At 37.4% G+C, this 13,851-nt stretch overlaps 1 protein-coding gene and 1 long non-coding RNA gene across 4 annotated transcripts in view; one reads left to right on the top strand and one right to left on the bottom strand.

Moving 5' to 3' along the window:
- Positions 1 to 13,851, top strand: part of LOC140529609 (uncharacterized) — a 196,585-nt gene that overhangs the window by 158,167 nt on the left and 24,567 nt on the right. The gene's annotated exons all lie outside the window — the stretch shown is intronic.
- The window catches only part of HMCN1 (hemicentin 1), a 487,951-nt gene that overhangs the window by 65,198 nt on the left and 408,902 nt on the right, over positions 1 to 13,851 (bottom strand). For all 3 annotated transcript variants that reach the window (XM_072648379.1, XM_072648380.1, XM_072648381.1), the window contains exons 81-84: positions 12,551 to 12,820; positions 10,112 to 10,302; positions 7,153 to 7,366; positions 1,515 to 1,649 (exon numbers count right to left, since the gene is read on the bottom strand). In XM_072648379.1, coding sequence (XP_072504480.1) covers positions 1,515 to 1,649; positions 7,153 to 7,366; positions 10,112 to 10,302; positions 12,551 to 12,820 — 810 coding nt within the window. The remainder of the gene's footprint in view (positions 1 to 1,514; positions 1,650 to 7,152; positions 7,367 to 10,111; positions 10,303 to 12,550; positions 12,821 to 13,851) is intronic.

Consider the following 13,851-nt stretch of genomic DNA (forward strand, 5'->3'; position numbering starts at 1 on the left):
ATAAGACAGATACTTGAAAGCTAAATACAAATAAAAATAATTCTAGGCATTGTCTACCAATACAAAGCAAGCAGTGATTTTACAGTTATCTTTTTCAATGAACAGTGTAAACAGCCTGTCCAGCTAAAATGTCCACTTTGGGAGCTTCCTGAATCTTCTCAGCTGACAATCAAAGGAACTACATAATTGACAAACATCTGTTTTGTTTAAAAAAGTCTGTATAACATAGGTAGTAAATAATCGGTTTGCATATTGTATTGCTATTTGAGGCCCAAACCCTTAATCTTGTTTTGCCTCTAAAGCAGACAAAGCTACGAAATAAAATTGGGTGGATAAACAAATTGACAGTATTATTGCAGGTTTTAGACAGTACAGTAAAACTCTAGTTAGCTGGATCCTTTAAGCAATTGGCACTCTTTGAACATGTAAGACATAAGAAGGGATACGGATTACTCTAAGAGCTATTGACAAAAGTTGTCTGTCTAAAAGTCATTAGGCAAAAAGAAAAAAAATTTTTAGATTTGCATTGAAATATATTTATATACACACACACATACACATAAATTATAATCACTAAGATGTAGCTAGGTGACATAGGGGCTAGAGTGGTGGACTTGGACTTAGGGAAATCTGAGTTCCAATTCTACCTAGGATGTTTATTAGTTGTGTGACCATGGATAAGTCACTTAACTTCTTTCTGTCTGCCTCAACTTTCTCATCTGTAAATAGGAATATAATAATAATAGTACCTATCTCTCAGAGTTGCTATAAGGATCAACTAAAATAAGTAAAGAATTCTGCAAATCTGAAAGGGTTATATAAATCTTTATCATTATTGTAAAGAAGGGATGGGGAACCATAGTTGGATGATGCAGTAAGCAGAGTATAAAAGCTTACCTATATATTATGTATGCAAGTTATAAAATTCACTAATTTTCTTTTATTCCTTGAAAAACATTTGCAATAAATGATTCCGCCTTTGTATTTTTACATATAAAATATAGTATTGATACAAAGAAAGAAAATCAGTCGTCTGTCTGGGTTTGATTTGCAAGTTAAAAGGGGGATTAGACAAATTCAGATATATACACACATCAGCGCATCCACATGTGTGTGTATATGTGTATACATGTACATATACACACCCACCCACATATATTATATACATACATACATATATATGTATGTGTATGTGTGTGTATGTATATATCTATATATCTATATATATATATATATCACTGTTTCTTTAAAGATGATCACTTCTACAATTGTTTAACAAATAACCAGTAGATAGTTTCTATATGCTTCTTGTCATACCAGTTGTACTCAAAGCCTTTTTAGCTTGGTAGGATCTGCTCAACCTTAAGCTCAGCTGGCACAGGCCTTGAGAACACACCACCATCATGGCCGCACTATCATGACTCATAAGAGGAGAAGTTTGCTAAATACGTGAAATTAAAATATAAAATGCTCATTTTAAAAAGTAATGTATCCTATATCATACTTACACCTACCTTTCACATAAACAAATCCAATAGCCTTGACAAAACCAACTTTGTTTTCTGCAGTACATACATAAGTGCCAGAGTCATCCTTTGATACTCTCTCAATAATGAGTTCACTGTGTCCATTTATACTGTCAAACTGTGCTGAGGAGAGAAATTAAGAAATTGAACAAATGTATTTGCAAATATGGTAAATCCTTAAGCAATTTATGAAAGCTAAATATACTGTAGATCTATGGTTAGATATATAATAATATCTAGCATTCATGTACTTCCTTAGAAAGTACTTTATAATCATCTCATTTGATCCTCACAACAATTCTGAGAGGTGGGTGCCATTATTATCCTCATTTGATACAGGAGGAATGCAAGGCAGACAGAGGCATGGTTTGCCCTGTGTCACAACTAGTATGTATCTGAGGCCAGAATTTAATTAGGGTCTTTTTTCCTCCAGTTTCAATACTCTACCCCCACTGGGCCACCTAGCTGCCTCATTTATAAAGCAATGGGAAGAGAATGAAAAGAGTCCCATCAGTAGGTTGAAGACTTTGCTTTTTAATATTCCTATGGGTATATTTTAAAAAAACGAGAGGAAAAGAGAAGTTTTTAGAATTAAAACTAACACCAGTTGGAAAATTATTTTGCATTCACAGTATACTTTTTGTGCCTGGAATTTCTCTAAAAGCTGACTAAGATACATTGTTTGATCAGAGTTTAGAGACCTGGCTTAAAGCCAGGAAGACCAGGGTTCAAGTCCTGCCTCCAACTTATACTGACTGTATAACCATGGATAAGCCATGCTCTAGATAACTTTCCAAATATCTAAGATATAGAAAACATGACAACCTGCAGTGGTGGAGGGAGTTTCCTCATTCAGGAGTTAGATCAATGAAATCTCAGGTCAAATCCCTATCCCTTTTTTTTTGTTTTTTTTATATTATTTACTTTCTTATTGTGAGTTCAAGCATCAGAAAAGAACATTGCTATATACACAGAAGAATGTGTTTGCCCTTCGTGGCCGAAGAAGACCACGCCCTCAGAGAAATGATGACATGACTTGCACTAACTAGTGAGTGTCAAGTGTCTGAGGTGAGATTTGAACTCAAGTCCTCCTGACTCCTGCACTGGTGCTCTATCCACTGCACCACCCAGCTGCCCCATACACAGAAGAATACCAAAAAGGAATATATATGGAAACAAGAATTTCTATTTTATATCATTTGTTTTAAAAAAAAAAATTCAATATGTCATTTCCAAAACCTCCTGTTTCCTTCTGAACTTCCACTTTCTCCTATTCAGTTTAAAGCTATTTTGGGGGATATATCGCTCTTTCTAATTCTCCTTTGGTCCCAAACTTATCTTGTTCCTCAGTTGTTACAAATAAGCATAATCAAGTAAAATAAATCCACAAAGCAGCTTTTTTTCAAAAAACATATGTCTTTTTCATCTTTATTTCATTTTGTCTACATTGGGGATGGGTATCATTCTTGAATCATAGATTCTCCAGGAATGTGGCTGATCATTGCTTTGATCAGAGTTTTTAAGCATTCCAAAGTTGTTTTTCTTTATAAATGTTTTTTTTTATAAACTGTTCACCTGGTTCTGCTCACTTCCCTCTATATCATTTAGTCAATAAATATTTAGTAAGGACCTAATATATGCCAGGTACTTTGCAAAGTGTTGCAGATACAAAGAAAATTAAAAAAAAAGTCCCTGCTCTCAAGGAGTTCATAATCTAATGGGGGAGATTACATGCAAAAAACTGTGTACAAACAAGCCATATGTAGTATAAAGTGGAAATCATCAAGCTAGGGAAAGTGTTAGCATTAAAGAGGATTGGGAAAGCCTTGCTATAGAAGGTAGGATTTTAGCTGGGATTTTAAAAAAGCCAGGATGCAGAGATGAGGAGGCAGAACATTCTAGGCAAGGAAATACCTAGAATCTAGAGATGGAATGTCTTGTTGGAGGAACAGCATGGAGGCCAGTATCATTGGATTGAAGAGTATGTATGCGTATGTGCGCGCGCATGTGTGCATGTGTGTGAGGGGGGCGGAGAGAGGGAAGTAGGGCAGAGGGAAGTGTTAGAAGACTGGAAAAGTGGTTGTTGTGGGGCTAGGTTATGAAACCTTTTGAATGCTTAACAGAAACTTTTGTATTTGACCCTGGAGTAAATAGGGAGCCACTGAACTTTACTGAGTGGGAGGGGAAGGGTGGTGGTGACATGGTTGGACCTGCACTTTAGAAAGATCATTTTGACAGATGATTCAGAAGAGATTTATGGCAAGGAGACAAAACAATAATTGTAATAATACTCCTGAATTATTGTAATACCACAGGAGTGAGATGACACTGACATGTACCAGCACAGTGGCAGTGCTAGAGAAGAGAAGGGAGGAACAAGTCAGATGTTACGAAGGTAAAACTGACAGGCCTTGACAATGGATTGGATTTTGGGAGTGAGAAAGACTGAGCAGTCAAGGATGACACCTAGTTGAAGCCTGGGTGACTGAGAGAATGGCAATACCCTCAACAGTAACAGGAAAGTTTGGAAGCGGGAGGAGTTGAGGAAAAATTTGAGCTCGTTTTTGGACATGGGTTTAAGAGGTCCACAGGATATCCAATACAAGGTGTATTTAATAAGCAATTGGAGTTGGGAGACTGGAGGTTTGCAGAGAGATTAAGACTGGATAAGTATCATCAGCATCAGATGATAATTGAATTTGTGGGAATTGATGATATTATCCAGTGAAATAATATGCAGGGAGAAAAGAAGAGGGCTAAGATGAGAGCCCTGTGGGACACTCATGCTTGGTGGACATGACTTGGATGAGGATCTAGCACAAAAGACTGGGAAGATAGGTAGGAAGAGATTCAGGAGAGAGCAGTGCCAGGTAAACCCAGAGAGAAGAGAGCGTCAAGGAGAACATGATAATCAACAATGGCCAAGGCTGCAGGAAAGTCAAGAAAGGTGAGGGCTGAGCAAAGGTCATTAGATCTGGCAGTTAAGAGATCATGGGTACCTTTGGAGAGACCATTTCAGTTGAATGATGAGGTCAGAAGTCAGACTGTGAAGAGTTAAGAAGAGTAAGAAGAGAGTTAGAGGAAAGGAAGCAGAGCTACCTACTCTAAACAGCTTTCTCAGAAAGTTTAGCTTTAAAAGGGATCAAGGGACTTTTTTTGAGGATGGTGTAAACACAGACATATTTGTAGGCGGCAGGGAAGGAGCCAATAGATGGAGATTTGGAAGATGAAGATGGAATGGGATCACTTGGGTATGTAGAGGGGTTTCCTTTGGCAGGAAGGGGCATCTCATTATGTGAGATGGACAAAGAAAGAGACAGTGGCAGACAACATTTGAGATGATGATGTGGGGAGGAGAGAGCTTTAACATTTTTTTGATGAAGTGTAATTAAATTCAGCTGAGAGAGGGGACCCTGGAGGAGGCTTGAGAATGGAAGAGACGGTTTGGAAGAGTCACTGTGGTAAGTGGGATAGTGACTTAATTAGGGAGGACTTAATAGGACTCAATTAGCCATACATCTGTATTCATGGCTGAAGTAAGGTGGAAGAGTGAGTCATGCAAAGTGAGTAGGTATCCAACACTTGTCCCCCATACCAACCTATCCTCCATTCAGCCACTAAAGGGATTTTCCTAAAGTGCAGGTCTGACTATGTTACTCCTGTACTCATAAACTCCAGTGGCTCCCTATCACTTCCAGGATCAAATATATAACCCTCTGATTAGTATTCAAAGACCTTTATAACTTAGTCCTCTCCTGTCTTTTCAGTCTTCTCACACTTTTCTCTCAGAACACTCTTTGATCCAGTGACACTGGCTTTCTTGCTGTTCCATGAACAAGACACTTACCATTTGGTTCACAGTATTCTCTCTGACTGTCTCCCCTGCCTGAAATGTTGTTTCTCCTCATCTCAGCCTCCTGGCCTTTTTTGGCTTCCTTCAAAGTCCCAACTAAAATCCCAAATTCTGCAAGAAGCATTTTCCAACCCTTCCTAATTTCAATGTCTTCTTTCTTTTTGATTAATTCCTATTTATCCTGTATATAGCTTGTTTGTACATATTTGTTCTCTCCCTCATTAGACTGTAAGCTCCTTGGGGGGAGGAAACATCTTTTGCTTCTTTTTGTAAACCTAGCACTTAGTACAGTGTCACATAGTAGGCACTTTTATATCTATTGACTGATTTGTGCAATTTCTGATTTTATCTTTATTTCAAAACTATTCTTTTCCCCATTTTAAATCAGAAACATGACAGAAGCTCCCATTTTTATTAAAATAATACGGCAGATTTGAAAACAGAAAGGTTATGTACGTAGCAGTTTTATAACAACATGATCATTTATTTTATAATATCTGGGACTATATTTACTCTGCATTCTCAAATGGTGACACAAATTTTTGTTTTGAATTGGGCTAGAAGTCAACACCCCCAGTGCTGAACAAAGGTTTGTTGATCGATCAGTCAGCACCTATCCTATACCAAGCACTATGCTAGGCATAGGAGGTACAATGACAAAAAATAAAACAATCTTCATTTTTGAGAAATTTAAATTATATTTTTGGGAAAGTAATAGGTTATATCAAAAATGTATACAGAAAAAAGTAAAATAATGCAAAGTAACTAAATACAAGGCAAGCAGGAGGGAGAGCAGATGTATCCTGAAGGGAGGGAAGGATTCTATGAGGTGGAGCTGAGGAGGGAGCACATCCAGCGTGGGAGAAGGGAGTGCATCCAGCGTGGGAGAAAGTTAGGGCAAAGGAAGGATATGGAGGAGAAAATGCTGTGTATGGGGAACAGAAAAAGGCAATTTGGCTGCACGGTAGCATGCAGGAAAGAAGGTCATGTGTACTGAGGTTGGAAAGATAAGTTTGTAACAAGATATGTTTGTAACACAGAGATCATCTAGCTTTATTCTTAACTGAAGCACGAATACTATCTATGACATCCTCAATGCAGGAATTGATTCCCCAGAGCCATTTTTTCAAACATATTCTTTGACATTAAGAAAGGTTAAACCTTAAATGTCAGTGACAAATAAAAAATTTTTTTTCAGATGGAGAGTTATCTTCATGGTCACAACAAAGTAAAGAAAGCTCCAGACATTAGAGTTATTCATAGATCATCAAAAACTAAAAAATTCTATTTATAAAATAGTGTTATGTGACATCAAAAACTAAGATGTTGGTTAAGTAGCAGGCTGGAGTGGAACGTGTTCACATAATTCTTTAATGAAAACATGCCCTTTGTTCATTCTGAAGCACCGCTCATCTTTGTTTTGCTTTGTTTTCTGAACCTCCAATTTCATCTGCACAGGGAAATCTCAGTGAGGAATTTGTTTCCCAAGGCTGACTGTCTTGAAAAGTAAAATCTTAAAGAATTTTCTGGGGGTATTAACCTCACTTGCCTAGGGCCATATAGTTAATGAGTCAGAAGTGAATTTTAGGTCTGTGACACCAGCTCTCTATCCACCATACCTTACAGTCTCAGTAAAGTTTTTACACTGAGTTTTGTGCAATCATGTCTTCTGGCTCTTACTTACTCTATTTCTAAATTAGGGTGGAAAGAGGTATAGAGGAAAAGGCTAAGTCATGTGCCCTCAGGTGATATTTTCAGAATGATGCCATTTACCTGGAATAATATTATTGTTAAAGGTCCATGTCAGTTTGGGCAGTGGAAGGCCAGTGGCTTTGCAGCTCAACCTGAGCTCATCACCTTTATTTAAAGATATGTCTCCGGGAAGTTCCGTAAACGTGGGTAGAACATGCACGGTCAGGCTGATGGTGTGTGTGTCCTCACCTGCTGCATTGTTAGCAATACACGTATAGCTGCCAGAATCCTCAGGCTTAAAGAAAAGAAAAGCACCCATAACTCTTCTGTGACATTGCATACCCACTTATAAAGCAACTTACATTTCTACAAGTTTATTGATCATCTTTTTGACCCAGAAAATTACTAGTGAAAAAATGATTTAAGAAAAATGAAGGCTAAAGCACATCATGTAGAACTATACAAATAATTCTTAAAATTATTCTGTCTTATACAGTTTTTCTGGATATAGCAAACCCCTAAGGAAGCTCTGTTACAATATTTGTACAAATGACTGGTGAACCTGAATATTTTGAGTCTCCTGGCAGTCAGTGCATCAGATTTTTTGAATGAAGGTTGAATCCTAGAACAGTGAGAAAAAGGGGGGAAATGCTTCTAGGAAGGCAAATGTGACTAACTGCAATGTTGAATACTAATTGAGTAGAGAAGACTTATACATACAAATATTATTATTGACTAGAGAAAGATTTTAGAGTGAGCTCTCCCATTTCTTCTCATGTTAGAATTCTAAGGTGGGAACGGCAAGCCAAAAGATTTTAAAGTGGCTGAGACAAAGCATGCAAAAGCTACCAGATGCATCCCAGTGACCAGCAGAAGAAGAAATAAAACTGAAATGTGGGCCTGTGTCAAGCCAAAGATATTTGTAAAGGGCAGGCACAGTTATAACGGGCTAAATTTGTTAAATTAGTCTGCAAAGGAGCTTTACGACTGAAAACTGAGGCCTTAAAGAACAACAGATTTTCTAAAAGTGAAACATCAAAAGAAAAAAGAATCCAATTATATTTACTACAAACACATCGACTACCTTTATTAGACTTTTAGCAGTGCTCATCATTTTTTAAATTTAAATTTTAAATTGGACAAGTTCATCCCTCCCTCCTGGATTCTCTTCAGAAGATGTCCATCAGTATCTGGATGATCATTCAGACCTTTGTCCCCTACAGTTTTATCCCCTTTTCTGTGGATCTTGGCTCCTGTGGGTTCAGTTAACATTTTTAGCCAGATGAAAACCCCATCTGCATGGGTATTTCATCTTTCTCCTGTGCTTCACTAATGCATCCCTACATGCCTTCTAGAAATCTCTACCTTTATGTCCTAAGGGCATCTCAAACTCAACATATCCAAAACAAAACTTGTTACCTTTTCCCCTGAATCCATCCTTCCTTTTCATTCTCCTCTTTCTGTTGAAGCCACCAGCACCCTTCACAGCCTGGGAGTTGACCCTTGACTTTGCACTCTCTCTTGCTTTCCCCCGTCTCTAATCAGTGGTCAGCTTTTTTTTTTTTTTTTTTAGTTCTACCTCCAAAACATCTCTTGCATCTCGCTCACACAGAAATCACCCTAGTTCAGACCTTCATCCTCTTTATATCTGATTATTGCCATAGCCTTCTATTTGTTTTCCTTTAGTCAAGCCTCTCCCCTCTTGAATCCATCCTTCACACAGCTGCCAAAGTCACTACCCTGCTTAAAAACCTTCAGTGGAACAAAAGACAAAACTCCCTTGCTTGGCATTTAAAGCCTTTGTAGTCTGGTTCCCATCCATCTTTCTAGGCTTACTTCATGCTCCTCCCTATCAGGCATTCCACGTTCCAGCCAAACTGGCCTCTTTGTTGTTCATGAATGTCCTTCCACCTCCCACTTCCATGGGATCATAGGAAAAGGTATTTAGTGTTGGAAGACAGCTTAGAGCCCACCTCTTACAACCCCCTCATCTTACAGAGGAGGACACAGACCCAGATATTAAGTGACTTCCTTGCCCAAGGTCACAAGTCTTTTTACAGACTTTCTCCCAGCCCTTGAATGATCTCTTTCCTTACTTCTGTCCTTTAGAATCCCTGACTCCCTTCAAAGCTCTGTTAGTGCCGCCTCCTAAAATCAGTGTTTCCTGGCTCCTCTAGCTGTCAGTATCCCCTCCCCCACAAATCGTTTTGGATTCATTTTACATGCACTTTGTATTTTCTTTCCCGTGTGTATATACTTCAGTAGAATGTAAGTTCCTTGAAGGCAGTGACTATTTCATTTTTATTTTTGTTTTTGTATTCCATGGACAGCGCTTGGCATGAAGTAAGTGCTGAATGGCTATTGAACTGTTGTATTGAATTACTGTACGTATCTTTATTTGGCACTTAAAAGATGTACTAATATAATGCTTTATCTTTGTATGTCTGTCTTCTCTACTAAATTAAACTGTAAGCTTCCTAATGACAAAGACTATGTCTTATACTTTATACCCAGTAAATATTAAGCATTCTATAACTATTTGTCATTACTTGATAATGATAAATGTAGGACTGAAATGACAAACACTTGTCAGGAAGTAAAAACTATTAAAACTGGAATCTTTAGGCCATAAGAGAGCTGTGTTTGAAGGCAAACAGGGTCTACTTCCTATACTGTTTAACTTGTGTGCTTTGAATCTCCCTTCAGTTTGGATCAATTTAACTTGACAAATATTGAAAGCACAATTAAACGTTTTAACTTACAAAACTCATCGAGCCCTTGATTTATAACCGTCCTTTTGGAAAAGGCTACAAATAACCTTAAAAGACTTATAACATTCAAGGTATAGGTAGTCCTAAAAAATTATACCTGTCCTACCCAGGCTTACAGAATGGCAGAGTTCCCCACCAAAAAATAAAACTTTATATGAAAATCAAACTTAGACATATAGGTCAGTATTCTCATTGCTAAAAACCACATTTCCAGTTTGAGTAAAAGTATGGGGACACTTTAACGATCAGTTTAGGTTTTTAAAACTTACAACTGCATTTTCCAAAATGAGTTCTCCATATGGTTCAGCTGTATATTTTCCTAATAAGTTAGTTAAAAGAATATTGTCTTTCTTCCAGTTTATTGCTGGTGTAGGGATTCCATCAGCCACACATGGTAGAATAGCTTGTGAGTTTTCATTGACTGTGTATTGTACCTCTGTGGTGCGGATTCTAGGTGGAACTATGAAGAAATAAAGAAAGATGTTCATTTGGGAATTTCAGTTTGATCTCTGAATTTATACTATAAATACGATAAAAAGAATTTATTTTAGGACGCTTTAGCCTGTGCTTCTCAAAACATCATTAAATAATTTGCATCTTTTTTTGCTATATATAAAGAACAGAAATAATAGATATTATAGATGTAAACAAAAATAGGTCATGGTAACACTTTTCTGTGACTAATAACCTAAATATGCTCAAATTTGGCCTCATAGTAACTTATTTCTGTTCCAAGGTTAAAAACCTCTATATCTCATTTTGAGTACCATATTAGTTGACGAGATAAAATTTTTATTACATCTTTACAAAGTATGCTTCTGAAAGGATAAAATCCTTATCACTGTGAGAGAGCCCCGATTTTCATTTTCTATTGTGTATATCTTTGCCAGCAGAACACAAGCTGTGGCAGGTCATACTCCATTAGCAATGGACCATACCTCAGTTACATGAGGATTTAGAGAAGCTTATTGCCAGATAAGCTGCAATACAATTTTTAACCGCAGTAATTATTAAAGATCACTTGCCAGGTTGGAGATGGGTTTGCAACCTAGGTTGGTAAAAAATACTCATATGGATTAAACCATGGATTCTTTTGGTATTAAAGTAAATATTTAATACTTTAGTGGATCTGTTATTTCATTGGTATAGGTATTCTTCTCACTAGTATAGATCTCAATAGCTCTGTGTAATGGAAAGACTACAGGATGTTGGTGGGGTCAGAGCACCTGCTCTGAATGCTGGCTTTGCCACTTACTATTTGTGTGACATTGGGCCAAGTTCTTTAATCCTCTGGGCCCCGATTTCCTCATCAGTAAAATGAGAGGCTTAGATTAAGTAAGAACTACCAACTAACTTACACTAAGAACTACCTCCAGTACTATATCTAAAGAGCTTTTTTCTTCTTTTCTGAGTATATAAAAACCTAAAAAGTATGCTACTGTTCATTGTATGGAAGAAGAGTTAACACATTCATAAATTGTTCTTTGTCCATATTTCAATTCTTAAGTTTAATTCTATGTTCAACAAATTTCAAATGTAATAAATAACTCCATTGTTTCCTGATTTTTCTCTGCTCCCATCTCCTTAATGCACTAAAAATAAATTCAGTGTAAACTATTAATGCACGATCTTTGTCATAGAATTCCTGCTAGGAATAACTGCTAGAAAAAATACCATATTGTTATTATATTTCAAGTGTATTCCATTCCATTATTCCATATCATGCAAATACAACCAGTTCAAGACATGAAATTCAACTTTTACATTTACTCAGCTAGGAGAATTTTAACATTGGCTCCATTTGTTTGTGAACTATAATATTAAGTCATTTAGTTACCATGCCTTATTTACTATCTTATTTGAACCTGGATTTAAATATCTTAGAAAGTATTGAAGTAGGCAGATTTTATTCTTGCAACGTCAAAGTAGTCCTTGCAATCTGAGCACTGATGTTACTTCTAAAGGAATTAGATTAAATGTGAACAACCTTTGGCACTTTCTGAAAAACCTTGAAATTGGTAGGGTTTTCTTGGCAGAGATACTGGAATGGTTCGCCATTTTTTTTTCTCCAGCTTTTAACTGATGAGGAACTAAGACAAACATGGTTAAATGACTTGCTCAGAGTCACACAGCTAGTGAGTGTTTAAGGACAGATCTGAACTCAGATATTCTGGACTCTCGGTTTGGCACTCTAAACTAGCTGACTCCCAAAGGCAACTTATAAAAACATAATTTGGAAAGTGACTGAGAGTATCACATCTATTTTAACAACCAAGTCAGGGGATCCCAGCCTGGGGTATGAATTCTCCCAGGGTGTCCAAGAAACTTGCCAAAGATGTATAAGAAATATTTGGTAAACTGCTATATTATTCCACTGAAATTAATTCATCTCTTTATCTCTTATGTGCATATGCATGGTAAACTCTAGAATTTATTTCCTTTCACAAGGAATTGGGGGTAGGAGAGGTTTGCTGAAAATCAGCAGGCAGGGAAACTGAAAAAAAAATCAGAGATCTTCAGAACTCAAGTCTTTCTCTCACAAACTTAGAAAGATTTGGTAACTCTGAAGAACAAGTTGATACACAAAAATTGTACCCACCCTTCCCTGTCCACAGTTTGCCTTCTACTTTTCTTGATCTTAATGATTTTCTCTCTCTATGCCATGGAAATTGACTTGCCTAAGGCAATATCATTTTAGTACAACTTACCATGGACAGTGAGGCTGGTGCTGGAGCTATGGGATCCTGCCACATTTGCTGCCATGCATGTGTACTGCCCTGTGTCGTCAGGCTGAGCAAACGCAATTTGTAAAGCCCCAGAGCTGAGGATTCGCTGGCGAACTGACTCTGTCACTTCATGCCCATCTTTATGCCAAGTGATGTCAGGAGGTGGGTAGCCCTCTGCCTCACACAGCAGAGTGACAGGCTTATCCACAGAAACGACATATTCCTTTGGGTGGGAATGAATGACTGGAGGAACTAAAAGATACTTATACAGTTAAACCTCATTTTTAAACAAAATGTGATATGTACACATTTTGTATTTTATTTACAGATTCATTTTATTTGAGCAAATAAAATGAGACAATTTGTAAAGTTTTTGCAAACTTTAAACTGTCATATAAATGTGAGCTATTGCTATTTTGTTCCAACATTAAAATTGGCTTACTTGAGAACAGCAAGAAAGTTCCATTAAGCTTTTTAAAGAAAAGATTATAAATATATACTCCATAATGTATTAACTCAGTGAATAGCATATGTGTGTTCATCCTTCATTGCCAAAGAAGGCCATGCCATCAGAGAAATGATGACATGACTTACACTTGACTTTGAGTGAGGGAGGGCTGTGCAAGGTCACCAGCCTCACTTCTCCTCCAGAGCCATCTGAATCCAGTGACCAGATATTCATCAGCATGACTGCAGATGAATATCTGAATCCAGTGACCAGATATTCATCAGCATGACTGCAGATGACCCAGGATGAGGCAATTGGGGTTAAGTGACTTGCCCAAGGTCACATGGTTAGTGAGTGTCAAGTGTCTGAGGTGAGATTTGAACTCAGGTCCTCCTGACTCCTGCTCTGGGTGCTCTATCCACTGCAACACCTAGCTGCCCACTATAGCATATGTACATATACTAATGATGATTTACAAATTTCATGTGGTAGCCTGGTAAAAATATTAACTATAACATCTGTATCAAGTCTGAATTTTCCCTTTCATTTACACAGGGTACAAAAAATAAACTCCTTGGAGTTTTGAAGAAAAGAAAACTTTCCATCTCTTCCAAATACTTTTCCTTACAATAATATCCTATCCAGCTTTGTTCTGTCTTTCTCTCTTCCCTGTGGGCTTCATCTAGCTATCTTTCAATAATCAAATCAAATTCTACCTCCTCCATGATGGAACTCCTCTCCTGGTCACCCCTGTCAGAAGTAATCTTCCCCCATATGAATTTCCAGAGCACTTACTGGGTAACACCCAAACAACTGACGTACTATATGTTTCCCT

The sequence above is a fragment of the Notamacropus eugenii genome, chromosome 2, assembly GCF_028372415.1.
Source record: "Notamacropus eugenii isolate mMacEug1 chromosome 2, mMacEug1.pri_v2, whole genome shotgun sequence".
NCBI lineage: Eukaryota > Metazoa > Chordata > Mammalia > Diprotodontia > Macropodidae > Notamacropus > Notamacropus eugenii.